Below are 22,108 nucleotides of genomic sequence, written 5' to 3'. Positions count from 1 at the left end.
TTATCACCTAAAATGTAATTCCAATCAATAAATCATTAACAATAATTAGTAACTTTTGTATAGTCTATCAAAATCTCTGTAGACTATGTATAAATCTAATTATTTACAAATACAGTAGATGGTATTACTAGTCTTTATGGCATAGTACCTTCTATAACATAAAAGTGAATAAATAAATGTACAAACTGACCTGCAGACCAACAAACATGATGACATTGGGACGTCCTTTAACTGGCTGATATGGCTTAACGCCTGGATCAACTAACTGAAAAAGGAAGATACAGTATATCAATAATGAGCCTCATCCAAAATTTTACTTAAACCTGATTCAAAGTATATACTTAATAACTTTCTAGTAAATGTAAATACTGTATACAGAAGGTCCTCAAATTGCAAACATTCGGAGATACATCCACACATCCAAGTAAAATCATAAAACTCAGATATTGTATCAAAACTTAGTACGATAAAGAAATACTCTAATAAAATAATATATCATTTAATACAGTAAACTAAATCAAATGTGCAATAACCTGATATACATTTCACATGAAACAGGACTATTTGCCGACTTTTATAGCTGGAAATCCACGGGAGTCAGGCAAGGCGTACCTAAGGACAAAATTTAACAAAATGATATTTTAATTATAAAATAAATTTTTGAATATACTTACCCGGTGAATATATAATAGCTGAGCCTCCGGCGGCTCGACAGAAAAACACACAAAAACTCGCGAGCGATCGCTATGAAGGTTGCGGGTGTGCCCACTAGCGCCAACTATCGGCCAGATACCGCATATACATGTAAACAGACCCAATTTTTCTCATCCCGCTGGGTCTCTATCGGGGAGGAAGGGGGGGCCTTTAATATGTTACTTTTATTAATAAAATAAATTTTTGAATATACTTACCCGGTGATTATATAAGCTGCAGCTCTGCTGCCCGACAGAAAAACTCTACGTTCAAAATACGCCAGCGATCGCTATGCAGGTAGGGGGTGTACATCAACAGCGCCATCTGTCGAGCAGGTACTCAGTACTCCATGTAAACACAGAACCAATTTTCTCCTCGGTCCACTGGGTCTCTATTTATTAATAAAAATAACATTTTTCAATATTAAACTTAGCCGGTGATTATATAAGCTGATTCACACCCAGGGGGGTGGGTAGAGACCAGCATTACTTGTTTACATTATTATGAGCTAAGTATTTTGTATTTCATTTTAGCAGTTATTCAAAATAACAAACATAAAATAAATAAGTACCTGGTAAGGAAGTCGACTTGAACAATTACTCTGCCTTTTTAAGTACGTCTTCCTTACTGAGCCTCGCGATCCTCTTAGGATGCTGAGCGACTCCTAGGAGCTGAAGTATCAAGGGTTGCCACCCATACTAAAGGACCTCATCAAAACCTCAAATCTAGGCGCTTCTCAAGAAAAGAATTTGACCACCCGCCAAATCAACCAGGATGCGAAAGGCTTCTTAGTCTTCCGGACAACCCAAAAACAACAATAAAAAACATTTCAAGGGAAAGATTAAAAAAAGGTTATGGAATTAGGGGAATGTAGTGGTTGAGCCCTCACCCACTACTGCACTCGCTGCTACGAATGGTCCCAGGGTGTAGCAGTTCTCGTAAAGAGACTGGACATCTTTAAGATAAAAAGACGCGAACACTGACTTGCTTCTCCAATAGGTTGCGTCCATTATACTCTGCAGAGATCTATTTTGTTTAAAGGCCACTGAAGTTGCGACAGCTCTAACTTCATGTGTCCTTACCTTCAGCAAAGCATGGTCTTCCTCATTCAGATGGGAATGAGCTTCTCGTATCAACAGTCTGATATAATAGGAAACTGCATTCTTTGACATAGGTAAAGAAGGTTTCTTAATAGCACACCATAAAGCTTCTGACTGTCCTCGTAAAGGTTTAGTTCGTCTTAAATAGAACTTAAGAGCTCTAACAGGGCATAAGACTCTTTCTAGTTCATTTCCAACCAAATTAGAAAGGCTTGGAATATCGAACGATTTTGGCCAAGGACGAGAAGGTAGTTCGTTTTTGGCTAGAAAACCAAGCTGTAAAGAACATGTAGCCGTTTCAGATGAAAATCCGATGTTCCTGCTGAAGGCGTGTATCTCACTGACTCTTTTAGCTGTTGCTAAGCAAACGAGGAAAAGAGTCTTTAAAGTGAGATCTTTAAAGGAGGCTGATTGTAGTGGCTCGAACCTTTCTGACATAAGGAATCTTAGTACCACGTCTAAATTCCAATCTGGTGTAGCCAAACGACGCTCCTTCGAGGTCTCAAAAGACTTAAGGAAGTACTGTAGATCTTTGTTGTTAGAAAGATCTAAGCCTCTGTGACGGAAGACTGCTGCCAACATGCTTCTGTAACCTTTGATCGTGGGAGCTGAAAGAGATCTTTCCTTCCTCAGGTATAATAGGAAGTCAGCTATTTGGGTTACAGAGGTACTGGTTGAGGATACTGATACTGACTTGCACCAGCTTCGGAAGACTTCCCACTTCGACTGGTAGACTCTAAGAGTGGATGTCCTCCTTGCTCTAGCAATCGCCCTGGCTGCCTCCTTTGAAAAGCCTCTAGCTCTCGAGAGTCTTTCGATAGTCTGAAGGCAGTCAGACGAAGAGCGTGGAGGCTTGGGTGTACCTTCTTTACGTGTGGCTGACGTAGAGGGTCCACTCTTAGAGGAAGAGTTCTGGGAACGTCCACCAGCCATTGAAGTACCTCGGTGAACCATTCTCTCGCGGGCCAGAGGGGAGCAACTAACGTCAACCTTGTCCCTTCGTGAGAGGCGAACTTCTGCAGTACCTTGTTGACAATCTTGAACGGGGGGAATGCATAAAGGTCTAGATGGGACCAATCCAGTAGAAAGGCATCTATATGAACTGCTGCTGGGTCCGGGATTGGCGAGCAATAATTTGGGAGCCTCTTGGTCATCGAGGTTGCAAAGAGATCTATGGTAGGTTGGCCCCATGTGGCCCATAGTCTCTTGCACACATCCTTGTGTAGGGTCCATTCTGTTGGGATGATTTGACCCTTCCGACTGAGGCAGTCCGCCATGACATTCATGTTGCCTTGAATGAACCTCGTTACTAGAGAAAGGTTTAGATCTCTTGACCAGGTGAGGAGGTCCCTTGCGATCTCGTACAACGTCATAGAATGGGTCCCTCCTTGCTTGGAGATGTACGCCAAGGCCGTGGTGTTGTCTGAGTTCACCTCCACCACCTTGCCTAGAAGGAGGGACTTGAAGCTTTTCAAGGCCAGATGAACTGCCAGTAGCTCCTTGCAGTTGATATGTAACGTTCTTTGATTCGGGTTCCAAGTTCCCGAGCATTCCCGACCGTCTAATGTCGCACCCCAGCCCGTGTCCGATGCGTCCGAGAAGAGAACGTGGTTGGGGGTCTGAACAGCCAGGGGCAGACCCTCTCTGAGGTAGATGTTGTCCTTCCACCAAGTCAGTGATGACTTCATCTTCTCGGAAATGGGAATCGAGACCGCTTCTAGCGTCTTGTCCTTTTTCCAGTGAACAGCTAGGTGAAATTGAAGGGGACGGAGGTGCAGTCTCCCTAACGCAATGAACTGTTCCAGGGATGAAAGCGTCCCTATCAGACTCATCCACTGTCTGACTGAACATCGGTCCTTCTTTAGCATGTTCTGGATGCATCCTTGGGCTTGACTTGTTCTGGGGGCCGACGGAAAAGCCCGAAAAGCTTGACTGTGAATCTCCATCCCTAAGTACACTATAGTTTGGGATGGGACCAGTTGGGACTTTTCCATATTGACCAGGAGACCCAATTCCTTGGTCAGATCTAGAGTCCACTTTAGATTCTCCAGACAGCGACGACTGGAAGAAGCTCTTAGAAGCCAGTCGTCAAAATAGAGGGAGGCTCTGATGTCCGCTAAATGCTGGAATTTGGCAATATTCCTCATCAGTTTCGTAAAGACAAGAGGCGCCGTGCTTAGGCCAAAGCACAGGGCTTGAAATTGGTAGACAACCTTCCCGTAAACGAACCTTAGAAAAGGTTGGGAATCTGGGTGGATGGGGACGTGAAAGTAAGCGTCCTTTAGGTCTAAAGAGACCATCCAGTCTTCCTTCCTGACCGCTGCTAGAACAGACTTTGTCGTCTCCATGGCGAACGTCTGCTTTGTGACAAAGACATTCAGAGCACTGACGTCTAGCACCGGTCTCCACCCTCCTGTCTTCTTTACCACTAAGAAGAGACGGTTGTAGAAGCCCGGGGATTGATGGTCCCGGACTTTGACTACCGCTCCCTTTTCTAGTAAGAGAGACACCTCTTGCTTCAAAGCTAGTCTCTTGTCCTCCTCTCTGTACCTGGGAGAGAGGTCGATGGGAGACGTTGCTAGAGGGGGTTTGCGTACAAATGGGATCTTGTACCCTTCTCTGAGCAACTTCACAGATTGTGCATCTGCGCCCCTTTTCTCCCAGGACTGCCAGAAGTTCTTGAGTCTGGCTCCCACTGCTGTCTGAAGAAGGTGGCAGTCAGACTCTGCCCTTAAAGGACTTGGTACCTTTCTTCTTATTCCCACGTCTCCCTTCGGCACGAGCACCTCCTCTGCTGGAGGCTCTGCCACGAAAGGGCGGAATAAATCTGGACGCTGGAGTGTCCATCCTGGGTCTAGACACGGTAGGCAAAGGGGTGGCTTTGCGGGCAGATGACGCAACCAGGTCATGCGTGTCTTTTTGAATCAAGGAGGCAGCAATCTCCTTTATCAACTCCTCTGGGAAAAGGCACTTTGAGAGAGGAGCAAACATAAGTTCCGATCTCTGACATTGTGTTACTCCAGCTGACAAGAAGGAGCAAAGGTTTTCCCGTTTCTTGAGGACCCCGGAAACGAACGAAGCCGCAAGCTCACTGGAACCGTCCCGTATGGCCTTGTCCATGCAGGACATAATGAGCATGGAAGTTTCCTTGTCAGAAGGGGAGGTCTTCCTGCTCAACGCTCCCAAACACCAATCCAAAAAGTTAAAAACCTCGAAGGCTCTGAACACTCCTTTCATCAGATGGTCTAAGTCTGAAGGAGTCCAACAAATCTTGGAGCGTCTCATGGCTAGCCTGCGGGGAGAGTCTACTAGACTTGAGAAGTCGCCCTGGGCAGAGGCAGGAACTCCCAAGCCGAGAACTTCTCCCGTGGCATACCAGACGCTCGATCTGGAAGAGAGTTTCGCAGGGGGAAACGAGAATGCTGTCTTCCCAAGGTGCTTTTTGGACTGCATCCATTCTCCCAACACTCTTAAAGCTCTCTTAGACGAGCGGGCGAGGACGAGCTTCGTAAAGGCAGGTGCGGATGACTGCGTGCCTAAAGCGAACTCAGATGGAGGAGAGCGTGGGGCCGCAGAAACAAACTGATCAGGATACATCTCCCTGAACAGTGCAAGAACTTTCCTAAAGTCCAAGGAGGGTTGCGTGGTCTTGGGTTCGTCGATGTCCGTATGCGGGTCGTCAATGTGTGCAGCGTCGTCATCATCAGAGAGTCCATCATCTGAATACTGAGGAGGAAGCGGCAAAGGAGTAGGAATTGGCTGGTCAGCTGAGTCCGGCAGCACGGGTGCATGCGTGACTGCACCGGACGCAACGTCATGGAACTGTTGCCCAGTCTGTGCGCTGGCAACAACCATAGCAGCGCGGGGGCGCAAAGCGTCTACTCCTGACTGTCTAGTCTGCTGTGGGCGAGTAGCGGTAACCACACTGGGTTGCGGAGGTTGACGCACCGCGTCAAAACAAAACAACTTAGGTTGTTGTTGTAACTCGCGAACGTCAACGGAAGGTTCCGTGCGTCGCTGAACGTCAACATGCGGCTGGCAGGGTACACTGGAACGCATGGGTGGCGGGACTCTCACAGCTGGAGTGCGGGAGAAGGTGGTGGCGGGACTCTCACAGCTGGAGTGCGGGAGAAGGTAGCCTCAGCGTCCACTGGACGCACAACCGTGGGAGGTTGTAGGCTAGCGGTTGGTGCAGCGTCAACCTTCTCCGCACGAAAGTCCTGCATTAATGACGTCAACTGTGTCTGCATGGTCTGCAGCAAAGACCACTTAGGGTCTACAGTAGCAGGTGCGGCAACAGACGGTGTTACTGCCTGATGCGGTACCGCTTTGCCTCTCTTAGGAGGTGTGCAGTCATCGGAAGACTGCAGCGAGTCCGAACTGACCCAGTGGCTACAACTGGGCCGTTGGACTTGCGCGGAAGGGACCGACTTGCGTTTAAGAGGCCGTGAGACCTTGGTCCATTGTTTCTTTCGAGAAACATCTTCCGCAGACGAGGAATAAATGGGCTCTCTCGTCTTCTTGTGGGTGGGACGATCTTGGATAGATACGTCCGAAACCACGGAGGGAACGTCTGTTCGCTGATTAAAGCCTCTCGAACCCTTTGGTCGTACGACATTGCTTCTCCCCTGGGCTTGGGAGCTTGCAAGAGGTCCCGGACTAGGAGGACGACAGGCACGAACAGACGAACCCTCAAGCGCAACACTATCCACAACACTTTCCACAACACTACCACTCACTTTGTCACTACCCACTGCACTCTTACACTTCAACTCCTTGACGTCTGCCATGAGTTGGTTACGGTCACTCGCCAATGACTCGACTCTCTCACCCAGAGCCTGGATGGCACGCATCATATCTGCCATCGAAGGTTGTTGAGTGCTAGAAGGGGGATCAGGAGCAACCACTACAGGGGAAGGAATAGGTTGTGGGGCATGAGGAGAGGAAATATCAACGGAGCGAGATGAACTTCTCCTGACTCTATCTCTCTCTAGCCTACGTGAATATTTTTGGAATTCGAGAAAATCGAATTCCGAAAGCCCAACGCATTCCTCACATCGATCTTCCAATTGACAGGTTTTATCCCGACAATTGGAACAAACGGTGTGCGGATCGATAGAGGCCTTCGGAAGACGCCTTGAACAGTCCCTAGCACTACACTTTCTGTATTTAGGGACTTGAGAAGGGTCAGCCATCTTGAATTAGTCAAAGGGGAATTCAAAATCTATCCAAAGTCGTCAACAAATAATCCAAAATCAATAAAAGAATGCAAGGATGTATTGAAGATAACCTCTGCAAAGCGAAAGCTAATAACTAGAAATGTGTACTTCACCAAAATCTGTGAAAACCAATCCAGTAAGCAACAGCGAATTTAGTAGGTCTTGCCGGTGGCACGACAGAGAGAAAATTGGTTCTGTGTTTACATGGAGTACTGAGTACCTGCTCGACAGATGGCGCTGTTGATGTACACCCCCTACCTGCATAGCGATCGCTGGCGTATTTTGAACGTAGAGTTTTTCTGTCGGGCAGCAGAGCTGCAGCTTATATAATCACCGGCTAAGTTTAATATTGAAAATTATATATTCACCGGGTAAGTATATTCAAAAATTTATTTTATAATTAAAATATTTTTAAATATTTAACTTAGCCGGTGAATATATAATAGCTGATTCACACCCATGGTGGTGGGTAGAGACCAGAGTTAATTAAGTTTACAGCGTATATGCTTAGAGTTTTTGACAGTTATATCATAACAAAACCCAAATATATAAAGGTACCTGGTAAGGAAGTTGACTTAGACGATTACTCTGCCTTATTAGTCTGTCTTCCTCACGAAGCCCAGCGATCCTCTTAGGATGCTGAAAGACTCCCAGGAGCTGAAGTATTAAGGGCTGCAACCCATACAACAGGACCTCATCAAACCCCTAATCTGGGCGCTCTCAAGAAATGACATTTGACCACCCGCCAAATCAAAAAAGGCTGCGAAAGGCTTCTTAGCCTTCCGTACAACCCAATTAAAAAACATTTCAAGAGCAGATTAAAAGGATATTGGAATTAAGGGAATGTAGTGGTAGAACCCTTACCCACTACTGAATTCGCTGTAACGAATGGACCCAGTGTGTAGCAGTCCTCGTAAAGAGTCTGGACATCTTTTAAGTAAAATGACGCGAATACCGATTTGCTTCTCCAAACGGTCGCGTCCATAATACTTTGCAGAGATTTATTTTGCTTAAAGGCCACGGAAGTTGCTATAGCTCTTATTTAGTGCGTCTTAACCTTAAGCAAGCATCGGTCTTTTTCATTCAAGTGAGAATGAACCTCTCGTATTAAAAGTCTGATAAAATATGACAAAGCATTCTTTGACATAGGCAATGATGGTTTCTTAACTGAGCACCATAATGCCTCAGATCCACCTCGTAAGGACTTAGTACGAGCTAAGTAGAACTTAAGAGTTCTAACTGGACACAGCACTCTTTCAAGTTCGTTGCTTACGATCTCTGACAGGCAAGGTATATCAAAAGACTTAGGCCAAGGACGAGAAGGCAGTTCATTTTTGGCCAGGAAACCAAGTTGAAGTGAACATGTGGCTTTTTCTGTAGAAAAGCCGATGTTCTTACTGAAGGCATGAATTTCACTGACCATTTTAGCCGAAGCCAAGCACACTAGGAAAAGCGTCTTGAGGGTGAGATCCTTCAGGGAGGCTGAATGTAATGGCTCAAACCTGTCTGACATGAGGAACCTTAGGACCACGTCTAAGTTCCATCCAGGAGTTGCCAAACGACGTTCCTTAGAGGTCTCGAAAGACTTAAGGAGATCTTGGAGATCTTAATTGTTGGAAAGATCTAAGCCTCTATGACGAAAGACCGAAGCCAACATGCTCCTGTAGCCCTAAATCGTGGGAGCTGAGAGGGAGCGAACATTTCTCAAATGTAAAAGAAAATCTCCGATTGGGCTACAGAGGTACTGGAAGAGGACATAGATGCTGGCTTGCACCAATCTCGAAAGACTTCCCACTTCGACTGGTATACTCTGAAGGTAGAAGCTCTCCTAGTTCTCGCAATCGCACTGGCTGCCTCCTTCGAAAAGCCTCGAGCTCTTGAGAGTCTCTCGATAGTCTGAAGGCAGTCAGACGAAGCGCGGGGAGGCTTTGATGAACATTCTTTACGTGGGGCTGACGTAAGAGATCTACCCTTAGAGGAAGACTTCTTGGAATGTCTACCAGCCATTGAAGTACCTCGGTGAACCACTCTCTCGCGGGCCAGAGGGTAGCAACCAACGTCAACCCTGTCCCTTCGTGAGAGGCGAACTTCTGCAGTACCTTGTTGACTATCTTGAATGGTGGGAATGCATATAAGTCCAGAAGAGACCAATCCAGTAGAAACGCGTCAATGTGGATTGCTTCTGTATCTAGGACTGGAGAGCAATAGATTGGTAACCTTTTGGTCAACGAGGAGGCAAAGAGGTCTATGGTGGGTTGACCCCAAGTAGCCCAAAGACTCTTGCCCACGTCCTTGTGGAGGGTCCATTCCGTGGGTATCACCTGACCCCTCCGACTGAGACAGTCTGCCAAGACGTTCAAGTCCCCCTGGATGAATCTCGTCAACAGGGAGATGCCTCGATTTCTTGACCATATGAGAAGGTCCCTTGCGATCTCGAGCAGCGTGAAGGAGTGTGTGCCTCCTTGCTTGGAGATGTACGCCAAAGCTGTGTTGTTGTCTGAGTTGACCTCTACCACTTAGTTTTGAAGAAAGCTTTCGAATTTCATCAGGGCCAAGTGGACTGCTAATAGCTCCTTGCCGTTGATGTGCATGCTCCTCTGACTTGAGGTCCACAGACCCGAGCATTCCCGACCGTCCAGGGTCGCACCCCAACCCAAATCCGACGCGTCTGAGAACAACACGTGGTTTGGGTTCTTGACTGCTAGGGATAGTCCCTCTCTCAGACTGATATTGCTGTCCCACCATTTCAGGCATGCCTTTACTGGTTCGGAGACTGGGAATGATACCGTCTCTAACGTCTTGTCCTAGTTCCAGTGAGAGGCTAGATGGAACTGGAGAGGCAGAAGGTGTAGTCTCCCTAGCGAGACAAACTGCTCCAGGGATGAGAGAGTCCCTACGAGACTGTTCCAACTCCTGACTGAACAAACGTTCTCTTTTCAGCATTAGTTGGACTTCGAGCAGGGCTTGTTCTATTCGGGTGGCAGACGGAAAAGCCCGAAAAAAAAAACTGGACTGCGAATCTCCATCCCCAAATAAAGAATAATCTGGGATGGGATCAGTTGGGACTTTTAGGTTGACCAAAAGTCCCAACTCCCTGGCCAGACTCAACGTCCAATGTAGATCCTGCAGACAGCGAAGACTGGACAATGCTCTGAGAAGCCAGTCGTCCAAGTACAGGGAGGCTCGGATTCCCGAAAGATGGAGGGATTTTGCCACATTTCTCATGAGCCTCGTAAACACGAGAGGAGCAGGACTGAGGCCAAAGCACAGGGCTCGAAACTGGTACCCCACATTCCTGTAAACAAACCTCAGAAACGGTTGGGAATCCGGGTGTATAGGAATGTGGAAGTATGCCTCCTGAAGGTCGAGAGAGACCATCCAGTCGCCTTCCATTAATGCTGTCAAGACAGCCTGGTAGACTTCATCGTGAAGTTTGTCTTGACAATGAACACATTGAGCGCACTTGCCTCTTACGTACTCCTGCAGTGAACATGGCTGCCAGATCATTGGAGCCATCCCAGAGGGACTTGTTCCTGCAGAGAACGTGGCTGTCAGATTATTGGAGCCATCCCTGATAGCCTTGTTTATGCATGACATAATTGTACAGCAAAACTTCAAACGCTCGAAAAAAACTCCTAACAGGAGATGGTCTAGCTCTGAAGTCGACCATAAAATCTTGGAGCGTCTCATGGCCAGGCGCCAGGGAGAGTCTATGAGGTTTGAGAAGTCTATCTGGGCAGAGGCAGGAACTCCCAAGTCGAGAACTTCTCCCGTGTCATATCAGACTCTCGCTCTATAAGCCAGCTTAAAAGTAGGGAAAGCAAAGGCTGTCTCCCCCAAACTCCTCCTGGTGATTAACCAGTCGCCTAGCAAACGTAAAGCTCTCTTAGAAGAGCGAGAGAGCACTAGCTTAGAAAACAACGGCTTCGAAGTAGCTAGGCCTAGTGTAAACTCTGACGTTTAGGCGAACGAGGAGCAGCAGTTACAAAAAGATCCGGACAAAGATCCTTAAAAATCAGCATGATTTATTTAAAGTCCATAGAGGGCTGAGCAGCTTTAGGCTCCTCTCCGTCTGACAGAGTCCTCAAGGGAATATCAGTAGGAGGGGGATCAGCAACTTCCTCATCTGAAGGAACCTTGTCCGACAATTGCCGAGTCTCAAGCAAGGGAGAGACCTGCCGTGGTGGCAATGCTTGACAAGCAGAGTCCACACGCAAAGGAGCAACAGTAGCAGTCAAGGACGCTATGTCATGTAACTGCTTAAAGGACTGACCAGCAACAACAACAGGTGCGGGAGGACGCTCGACGTCAACTCGAGACTGCCTTGACTGCTTAGACTGAGCAGTCAAAACAACTCTTGACTGCGGTGCTTGATGCTCAACGTCAAAACAAGTCAACTATGCTGGTTGGTGAACGTCCTGAACGTCAACAAGAGCAAGCGGCAGCGGCTGAACGTCCACAAGCGGCTGAGAGTCAACACGGGACTGCATCGAGTGAGGCTCTACAAAACACGATTGACGTGACTTTGTAACGTCAATGTCAACAGGACGAGCAAAGGCTCGTTTGGGCGGCTGACGGCCAGGATCTCGATCAGCTAAGCGGCGAGGATCATCGTGAACCTGCTCAACAGAATAGTCCTCCATAAGAGAGGCAAGCTTATTCTGCATGTCTTGCCGTACAACCCATTTAGGATCAACGGGAATGGTTGCGGTAAGAGACGAGGGTAACGTCTGTGACTGCAAAACCTTGCCTACAATAAGACTCTCGGAGCCTGTGTTACGCTTTTGTTTAGGCGGCGAGCAGTCTTCCGATGACTGCATAGGGTCAGAGCTGTCCCAATGGCTACAACCAGGACGCTGGACCTGTCCTGAAAGGACTGACTTTCGCTTAAAGGGCCTCGAAACCTTGCTCCACGGTTTCTTACGCGAAAAGCCTTCGGATGACGAGGAGAAAATCGTCTCGCTCGTCTTATGGTAGGGGCGGTCTTGGTGAGACACGCCTGAAACCATAGAGGGAACGTCTGTTCGTTGATCAAGGCCTCTCGAACCCATAAGTCGTACGACATTACTTCTCCCCTGGGCTTGGGAGCTTGCAAGAGGTCTCGGACTAGGCGAACGACAGGCACGAACAGACGAACCCTCGGTCGCAACACTGATAACACTTTGCGCAATTATCACTATATCACTACGATTTTCTGTTTTGCACTTACTTCACTGAAATCGAATTTTTCAACAATTCACATTAGGCATGAATAAAACTGATTTCTACCTGAAGCACGCAATTCTACCCTCATCAAAAGGTTATAATTGCGAAATAAGTCGTATAATGTAAGCACATTAATACAAGCAAAAAACAGTAAACATATTAAGATAAAAAGATCAGTGGCTGGGAAGGAGACTAAACACTAGTTCATTCAAAACTACGTTTTCAATCTCTCACCGTACAGTGCCTTGGGACGAGAATAAAAACTAAAAACGTTTTATCCTTTCTCCCCGTACAGAGACTAGGGACGAGAGTAAAAAAACTGACTCGAGAACAACGTTACTCGCTTGGGACGAGAATAAAGATCGGAACGTTCTCTCTTCCTCTCTCTCTCTCTCTCTCTCTCTCTCTCTCTCTCTCTCTCTCTCTTGATTTCGCACCGAAGAGAAAAGCCCACTTACCTTTCGTCAATAAACAGGTTATTTGACCAAAGGAAAAAACTGAAAGGTTTTTCAATTAACAAGTTCCTTTAAAATAGTATTTAAAACATTTAAGTTTGAAAGAAGAATGAACAAAACGTCAGAATCGATTTATTCTTTCTGCAAAGTGAAACCGTGATTCTCTCTCTCTCTATCGTAACGATAGAGCGCAAACTGCGTAGCATAAATAAACTAAACGTTAGTTCATCTTTGAAACAGTACGAAGACTATTCAAAGAAAATCTTTCATAAAATATCTACTAAAAAATATTCATTTAATAAGTTTTAAATCATTTGCTCTGTAAAAGTTATTTACGATTGAAAGGGCTCAACGTTGTTTAACTTCGGTTTCCAAGTTAGGACTGCCTACTCTCGGATTAGGAGAGGAATAGGTAAGGTCGCATATAAACAAATCATTAAAATTTATCTTGATGTTTATTATAAATGGAAAGCTAATCGAAGAGGCCTAATAAAGGCGGTTGAGATATAAAATATATAGAGGAAAATCTATAATTAACAACAACAATTTATAACGTGATAAGATAATTGCTAAAAGCCTAAAACACACTTCCGTACTAAGGGAAGGGTCGGCCATTTAAAAGTCAAAGAAAGTCCAAAAAACAATCCAAAGTCATCAACAATTAAATCTATCCAAAAACGAGTTCAAGATTTAAGTTGAAGATAAAACACCTGCACTGCGAAAGCTCAAACCAAAAGGAAGTACTTCACCAAGACTGTTGAAAAACTCCAGGTTAACAGCGAGTAATGGTACGTCTTGTCGATCAGACCGACAGAGAAAAATTGGGTCTGTTTACATGTATATGCGGTATCTGGCCGATAGTTGGCGCTAGTGGGCACACCCGCAACCTTCATAGCGATCGCTCGCGAGTTTTTGTGTGTTTTTCTGTCGAGCCGCCGGAGGCTCAGCTATTATATATTCACCGGCTAAGTTAAATATTTAAAAATTCGACTTTCAAACATCTTGGAACCAATTAAGTTTGTAAGTTGAGGACCTTCTGTGCATATAAATTGGTGAAGTGCAGTTAGTCTTAATTTTCACTTTGGTTATTTAATGAAATAATATTAAACCAATTAGTATTTACCATAAAATGTAGTAATAATTATAAATACTTTAGTTCCTTGCAACATTGCAATTCAACTGTCGCTCCCTCTGCACATTGTGGATTCATAAATATATTACATGTAAATCTATATCGTGGACTCTTCTTTATATTGCAGTTGTCTGAGGATATATAAATTTCATATTTTTCATATTTCTTTTATAAAATGTCCTTTTTTTTTGGCATAAAAATTGATAAATTTAATAACAGTAATGCTGTATATACTAGTGTAACTTTCCCTCTTAGAAAACAATTTTATTGTGCAGCACCCAAAACTGGTCTAATCTTTTGTGAAGGATGAAACATAGGTACTCCCTTGACTCAGGATGGAATGGGATCTGGAAGTAAGCGTATTCGAGATCCTGTGTGATCATGCAGTTTTTTAGTCTGATAGACTGTCTGACCATTTCCGACGTCTCCACCTTGACAGGAGTTTGCAGAACAAACTCGTTCAGACTTGAGATATCGATGACCAGTTTCCAGCTGCAATATGTCTTCTCTACAAGAAAGAGTAGACTTTAGAAGCCTGGGGATCTGTTGAGGATCTTTTGAAAAGCACCCTTCTCCAACAAGGTCTAAGCTACTGCCTGAAGATGAAATCCTTCGTGAAAGGAACACTACATCACTGGATGTTGTATCATAAGAGGGGAAGAGAACATTTACAGGACGCAGTATCCCAGATGGAGGACTGAAACTGTCCAAGCTTCAACACTGAAGAACTCCTATCTCTGTCACCTGCACTTCAGGTATCCTCCCACCAGCTGTCATACTGATTTGAGGTTTTCTGGCATCCTGACATCCAAGGTCATTGACGTCGATATCGTTTATTGTGAATAAAAAAAATCTAAAATATATTCAATTCAAACCATAACAGCAAAGATGTCATTTTAAAAGTTAAATATCTTTCAGAAGACCTGCTTGTAGAACCTGCGTCACAGAGTACAGTATTAACATTTAGTTTAGGTATATTGAATGGTTCAAATGTATTTGGCTGTACCTAGTATTTTATTGTGGTTATACTGTAGCTTTATAATGAAATTTAATATGGTGTTTTGTAGGGTTTGGAACAAATTAGGTAATTTGCATGTGAAATGTGACTCATGACATGAAAAATTCACTTTACGAAAGCCACTCCAGAACGAATTAATTTTGTGTTGTAAGGCATTACTGTATACCAGTCTCTGAGTGGGAAGCAGGGATGACTTCTCGAGGTTTACCAAGGATCCCAGATCTTGGCAAAGCCTCAGAAGTTTGTCTCCGTGCTGAAGAAGGGTTGCCAGTGAGTCTGTTGGGATCAGCCATTCATCCAGATAACCGAGGAGACAGATGCAGATCCTGCGAGCCCACGATGATATAAGGGAGAACACACTGGTGAAGACTGGGGATGCTGTGGAAAGACCAAAGCACAGTACCCTGAACTGGTATTTCCTGCTGTCTAGGATGAATCTTAGATACTTCCTTGAAGACGGATGGATTGGGGTCTGGAAGTATGCGTCCTTTAGGTCCAGTGTACACATGAAGTCCTGTGGTCTTACCCTTTGTCTGACCGTATCTGCTGTCTTCATGCTGAATGAAGTCTGTTTGACAAACTTGTTCAGAGCCAAGAGGTCGATGACTGGTCTCCGGCCTCCAGACACCTTTTTCACAAGAAAGAGTTGACTGAAGAGGCATGGGGAGTCATCGAGGACCTCCTGGTGAGTGCCCTTCTCTAAAATGGTCTGGACTTCTGCCCGAAGTGCTAACCCCTTTGCTGATCCCATCACAAAGGAGTCTATTGTCACTGGATCCTTGATCAGGAGAGGAAGAGATGACATGAACGGGAAGCGATACCCTGAACAAATCCCGGAGACTGTCCAGGGATCGGCCCCGAGCTGCTTCCACCTGTCCCAGCAGCTTTGCAAGCATCCCCCTACTGGTGGTCGGGCAGGGTGAACACCTATCCTATCGTTTGTGGCCAAGGCTGCTCACTCTAGGATGTTTTCCTCCCCAGGAGGACTTGGAGCCTTTCTTGTCCTTGGATGGAAAGGGCTTCTTCGACACCTTTTTCTTTGCTGCTGATTTGCTTGTCAAGGCTTTGGGTTGGTTGGGCTGCGTAGGAGCTGGTGGTCTGCAGGGCCAGGATGTCAAGGCCCTATGGAGGAGAGAGTCCTGATGGGACTTCCTCCACCTCTCTGCAGCCTGTTTGACGTCCATAGGATTGAACAAAGAGGAACCCTCTAGAGAGGAGTTCCTGAGCCTTACGATCTCTGCATTAGGTATTTGGTGATGGAATCTCGCGTTCGTCACTTGGTAAGCCAGGAACTTGGTAGGCCAGGAACTTGGTAGGCCAGGAACTTGGTAGGCCAGGAACTCGATCATCCGGGTACCCGAGAGGAAGAAGGTTTCCATCGCCTTCCTGGTACTTTCCTTGGAAAAGTCCTCAGTCCAAACTAGGATTCCAAAGGATCCTAACCATAAATCCAGCCGCGAAGTAGCATGCATGGCATACTTCGTGACCTTTTCCTAGTTAAGGATCTCTGCCGTCGAGAGCGCGACTTGCAACTTGGTGGCCAGAGAGTCTCTCTAGAGACACCCCCTTTGTCAGTTCTTCCAGAGAAAGATCAAGAGGAAGAGCTGCTCGAGGCTCGTCCAAGACCTCATAATACCTCCTTTGCTGAACATGAGGAGGTGGAAGGAGCTTGCCGGATGAACCTGAACGAAGGGAGAAGGAGAACTCTGAGAGCTGGGCAGCGATCTTACGTCAGGCACTCTTCAGCCCCTGAGACCAGGGCAAAGCTGCACTAGACTTAGTGGGCTTTTGAGTGCTGAAGACACGGGATAAGACCGTGTCTTTGACCTCCTGATGAGCTATCTCTGGGTCGGATAAAACACTGAGGGTCCTCATCAAAGTCACTGACTCCTCCTGAAGCGGGGCTGGCAAGTCTCAATCATTCACCGCCAGGAACTCGTCTCAGGGTGGGTCGCAGTTTTCTCTAGGGTGGCTAACTGTCCTGACCCCATCTGCGGGTCTGGAGGTTTTCAAAGAGGATTTAGGCCTCGTCTTTCGATGAGAACTTAAGCATCATCTTGGAGTCCTTAGACTCCTTACAAGAAAGAAGATATGTTTCCAGCATGGAAGGCCTGGATGGTCTGGACTTCCTGGAAACCTCTTGAGACATGACACTACTGTCACGAGACAAGTCCTCTTCTAAATGTGGTAAAGGGAGAAAGGAACAGGCTACTCACGTGACTCCCATGGCAGTGGTGGCAAAGAGCCAAGAGATCGGGGGAAAGGGAAAATGGAAAAGTTCGATCTTGTCCTCGACGGCCAAACTGATGTCAGCTATACCCTTGACGAAGTATTGATCTCAGGAACTCTCTCTTTACCTCTTCTGGGGGTAGACAGCCATGGTATCTTGCCGAGAGTCTGCTGGAACCGAAGATCGCTGGAGGTTCTCAGAGGCTTCTGAGGTCTGGGCAGAAACAGCAGTTCCAAAAGCCTGCACAACTGCCCAGACGATAGCTCCAAATCAGGGCTGTCTGCTGATGCTGGCGCTGTCTAACAGGTCCCCTGAAGGGAAGGAAGCTGAAGGTTCCCTTTGAGGAGTCTTGTTCGGTATTGAAGATCTACATGGGTCCGCCTTGGGGCCAATAGTTTCGGGATCTTGAATTCCCCTGGAATGCCCTTTCCTTCCTTCCCCCCGGGGTTGCGCTGTTATGCGTTTGCGGGGAAGGGAATGGGTTGACAGTGACCTGTAAAGAGGAAATCTGCCCTTCCTCGGAGAGAGGACTGATGATCTGGAGGGCGATGACCTACCTTTCCACTACTGCTCCACTCTGTGATCACCTACCTGTGTCCTGGAGGCCTTCTGCGACTTCTTGGAAGTCTATGGAAGATGGTGGCTGCTGTCTCTTGTCTTGGGTTGCTGAAGCATCAGTGAATGCTTGCACATTGGCGAGCATCTATGCGTCAGTGAGCGTTGCCTTGATGGAGGAGGCCGACGCCGTGGAGAGTATCAGCAAGTAGGAGAACGCTGATGAGCTAGCGATTGTTGACGAGCTGACAGGCGTTGACGAGCTAGTAAGGGCTGACATGTAGGCAAATGCTGATGCGACGATCGACGTGTTGGAGGGCATTGGTGCAGCACCAATTGCTGATGTGCGGGCGAGCGCTGGCGTGGCGAACGCCGACGCTTAGGTGAATGGTGACACGGTGAACGCCGACACTTAGATGAATGGCGACACAGTGAACGCCGACGCTTAGAAGAACGGTGATAAGAGCTTACTTTAGCAACCTCTGTAGGCGTTTTACAAGAGGTTGGACGGTGGACAGCAGGAATGCTAACGGGCAAACGCCGTTCCGATGCAATGCGTTGCTTTGGGAAACAGTGCTGAAGTGTAGAGGCCCGACACGGAGAGCGACGCGTTGGAAGGCGAACGATGATCAAGGTCATTGTGACGAGCAGGCGATTGACAAGCGGTAGGATGTCGGGAACCAGGAGACTGAAGAGCAGGTGGTCGGGGAGACGAAGGCTGACGAACAGCTGGACAATGGTCAGGCATCAGGATGTGTTCTTCCGGACGAACATCCTCTGAAGGGGATCGCGACCAATCCTTCGGTGGGGAGTCCTGAACCGAAGTTTGATGATGAACAGCAGAGTCGGCAGGAGAAAGTCTGAAGGCAAGGGAAGGTTGGGAACCAGGAGGTGTCGGATGAGAAGGCTCCTCCCCCGAGGAGGGCTGCATGGACGAAGCTGACGAGCCAAAGAGGCATCTCTTCACCGATGGTGAAGAAGTACCTCTAAGGCAAAGAGAAGGGCAAGCACAAGGGGGTCTACAACCACGATGACGTCCCATGGGGGCCGGTGGATCAGCGAGCTGATCATCAGCAGTAGCAACAGTAGTCCTCCGAAGAGGAGTCTCTATGAGTGAACTCCCTCGAGAGGAAGAAACACTCGCAGGAGAGACATGCCTGGGACTTTGCTCCCCCTCGAAGGATGGTCAGTGAGGGGGGAAACGCAGTTTTCAGCAACGGCGGAAGAAGCAGAACAGGTAGGAACTTCAGCCTACGGGGCCACAGACGAGTCCTCCTACACTACGTCGATGAGGGACAAAGGATCCACCTCCGAAGTCAACGAACACTGAAAACAAGCACCCGAGTGTAGCAGCTGCAGCAGGGCCTCCTTGGAGGGTGGACCCAGTAACCCCAAGGACAGTCAAACCTGAAACAAGGGTGAAAGTGATATGGACACCCAGGGGGAGAGGCTAGAGGAAACGACATCATCTCTCTAGGACCGAGGTTGTCCAAGAGGTACGAGGCTTGCGCTACTGCTCGACGGTCCCCCGGAGGAGGCCAAATGAACAGGAGCTTCGAAGGAAAGTCGGGAAGCGGGAGCAGCAGCCTTGGGTTTCTTCTGCTTAGAAGTAACCTTTGAAGGAGAAGAGTCCTGCTTAGACTTCTTCTTATGCCGTTGCCCAAACCTTTCCCCCTGGGAGGCAGACCACTCCCAACACTCATTACACTTGTTTAACTCATCACACCATTGACCCCTGTAGACCGAGCACAGGCTGTGAGGATCCGTTTCTTTGGCAGACATAAAGGTACCGCAGGTGCAGCCCTCAGGGCCAAGGTAGGTACGCATGGCTGCAAGAAGAAGTGAACACACATACAAACACTGAAAAGAAAAAGCATAAAGATTAATGGCAGTCCAAATCTGCGAGGAGGAAGAGCGGTAACAACCGTTCTCCATCCGAGCCAAAAGCAAAGTGAAGCACAGTCACAATTGTGTTAGTGAAGGGGGTAGTTAGCTAACCCCCATACCCCCCGCTAACTAGCAAGATGGGTAATTGACCCTCGCTAAATTCTAATGGGTTGTCCTTTCAGCGAGTAATAACCCTATAAATAGCTAGGTTTGTATTCCAGTTACGGAACAAAGTAATAATTCAAGAATACAGTATAGATAAATCACTAAAATATTTGAAATTTACTGTATATTACTTCTTAACTATTCTTCAATAATATTTAATGATGTACGTGTAAATGCTAGTACAGTAATTTACAATGTCATTTTATGTACTTTGTAACTGCAGGTAATTCACAATGTCATTTTATGTACTTTGTAACTGCAGGTAATTTACAATACCATTTAATGTACTTTGTAACTGCTGGTAATTCACACTGCCATTTGATGTACTTTGCAACTGCTTGTAATTCACAATGTCATTTAATGTACTTCATAACTGCTAGTAATTCACAATGCCATTTAAGGTACTTAGTATCTGCTTGTAATTCACAATGCCATTTAACGCACTTAGTATCTGCTTGTAATTCACAATGTCATTTTATGTACTTTGTAACTGCTAGTAATTCACAATGTCATTTAATGTACTTTGTAACTGCTAGTAATTTACAATACCATTTAATGTACTTTGTAACTGCTGGTAATTCACAATGCTATTTGATGTACTTTGCAACTGCTTGTAATTCACCATGTCATTTTATGTACTTTGTAACTGGCAGTAATTCACAATGTCATTTATTGTACTTTGTAACTAGTAATTCACATTGTCATTTATTGTACTTTGTAAATGTGAGTAATTCACAATGTCATTTTATGTACTTTGTAACTGGCAGTAATTCACAATGTCATTTATTGTACTTTGTAACTGGCAGTAATTCACAATATCATTTATTGTACTTTGTAACTAGTAATTCACATTGTCATTTAATGTTCTTTGTAACTTCTAGTACAGTAATTCACAATGTTAAAAGCACAGAATGATAAGTTGCAATTTAAAAGATTATGTCATTAATTATGTTTTTGATTAACTAAAAGTATGGGAGTCCTTTAATGAACCAGAAAACTGCTGCAGTAGACAATTATTCATATTATCATTACTAATACAGTGCTGTACTACCAATATAAATGTGTTCTTCAGACATTACAATGGGCAGTACAATGTGATAAAAATCAGATATAAAAACCAATCTTCAAACTGACCTTGACAAGTTCCTTGAAGACAGTCATCTGGATCATCCTTCTCTTATTCAAACCACCAGCCATCTCGTTGAAATCGATTGCTTTCTTGACATTTTCCCTGAGAGTCTTCACTAGCATAATGTTTACGTCCGATTCTAACAATGCAGCACAGATCTCCTTCAGGAGATCATTTAGTACATCTTCATTGATAATTGTAGCATTGTTGAGAGATTTCAAGGCCGAAGTGATTTTTCGACCTAAATCAGCTAACACCATCTTGAATGATTATTAAACCAATGTACACCTGAAAAGAGATGAAAATATAAGTCCTAAATTTTCCCACAATATCATCCAAGTTAACTCCAAAATGTACAGCTCCACTTACCTAAAAGACTTTAAATGAATATCCATTTTTGGATTTGTAACCATTGCTTCATGATTATAGTCTTAAACCTTCAATAATTTACACCTTATATACCCAATAAAATATACTCTACTGTACATGTATATGGAAAATTAGAGCAGGCAAAATATTCTGGGGCGTTTGAATAACTAGTAATTTTCTGAAATGATCATGTATTTTAAACTCCTCAAGTCTATTATAAAAAAAAAAATTCTATCATAAATTCTTTAAAAATGACAAATTTACAATTAATTTGTATTTTCCCTAACGATACAACCCCGGAGCAATTTATGTAGGATGTTATTTTCAGCGTAGCTGAAAGACGAGCCATAAGTTTATAGCGAGGGATAACTACCCCAACAGCTAGTTAGCGGGAGAGGGGGGGTTAGCCGGCTACCCCGCTCACTCGCACACATGGGCTGAGCACCCAATTTGCTTGCATGAAGGACTTTCTTAAGGGATGGGGTTGGCGGGCCAATTTGTATATATAGCTCCAGGTTTGTATGGTTAGGAAAAATACAAATTACTGTACTTCCAAATTTGTCATTTGTTCCGTCACTCTGTACAAACCCTCGTTATTTTTGGGGATGATTTACCTCTTAGAAGTCCATGCCAACTGGCTCTTGGCATTTGACCAGGGGGTTCTTTTTCTACGATATAGATCGTTAGTGGTAGGAACCCTGCACCTCACTATAATGGCCTGTGCAAGCTGAGTGTTTGTGACACTAACAATGTGACTTGGTCTAGTAATAAGATTTTGGACCTTACACAATCTCCCGTTGCTAGAGGTATTTGGAATGCAACAAGTATTACCTCTATACTAGGTTACACAAGGGAAATGGATCTTCCCAGCAGAGAGGTGAGGTCAGCTGTGCTGAGTACCAAGGAGCTGATTCCCCAAGGGAGGGGAAGGTGAAGGAAAGAAAGAAGCTA

The 22,108-nt window shown here is 45.6% G+C and overlaps 1 protein-coding gene across 2 annotated transcripts in view; it reads right to left on the bottom strand.

The window, feature by feature from the left end:
• Srp54k (signal recognition particle 54k) overlaps nt 1–21,077 on the bottom strand; it is an 81,776-nt gene extending 60,699 nt beyond the window's left edge. For both annotated transcript variants that reach the window (XM_068355005.1, XM_068355006.1), the window contains exons 1-2: nt 20,794–21,077; nt 191–265 (exon numbers count right to left, since the gene is read on the bottom strand). In XM_068355005.1, the coding sequence (XP_068211106.1) occupies nt 191–265; nt 20,794–21,048 (330 nt within the window). In that variant the 5' untranslated portion in view covers nt 21,049–21,077. The remainder of the gene's footprint in view (nt 1–190; nt 266–20,793) is intronic.
• Between the last annotated feature and the right edge of the window lie 1,031 nt (nt 21,078–22,108).

Source organism: Palaemon carinicauda, chromosome 31 (assembly GCF_036898095.1).
Source record: "Palaemon carinicauda isolate YSFRI2023 chromosome 31, ASM3689809v2, whole genome shotgun sequence".
Lineage (NCBI taxonomy): Eukaryota > Metazoa > Arthropoda > Malacostraca > Decapoda > Palaemonidae > Palaemon > Palaemon carinicauda.
Note: the sequence above shows the minus strand (reverse complement) of the source record. Positions and strands in the feature narration are given on the sequence as shown.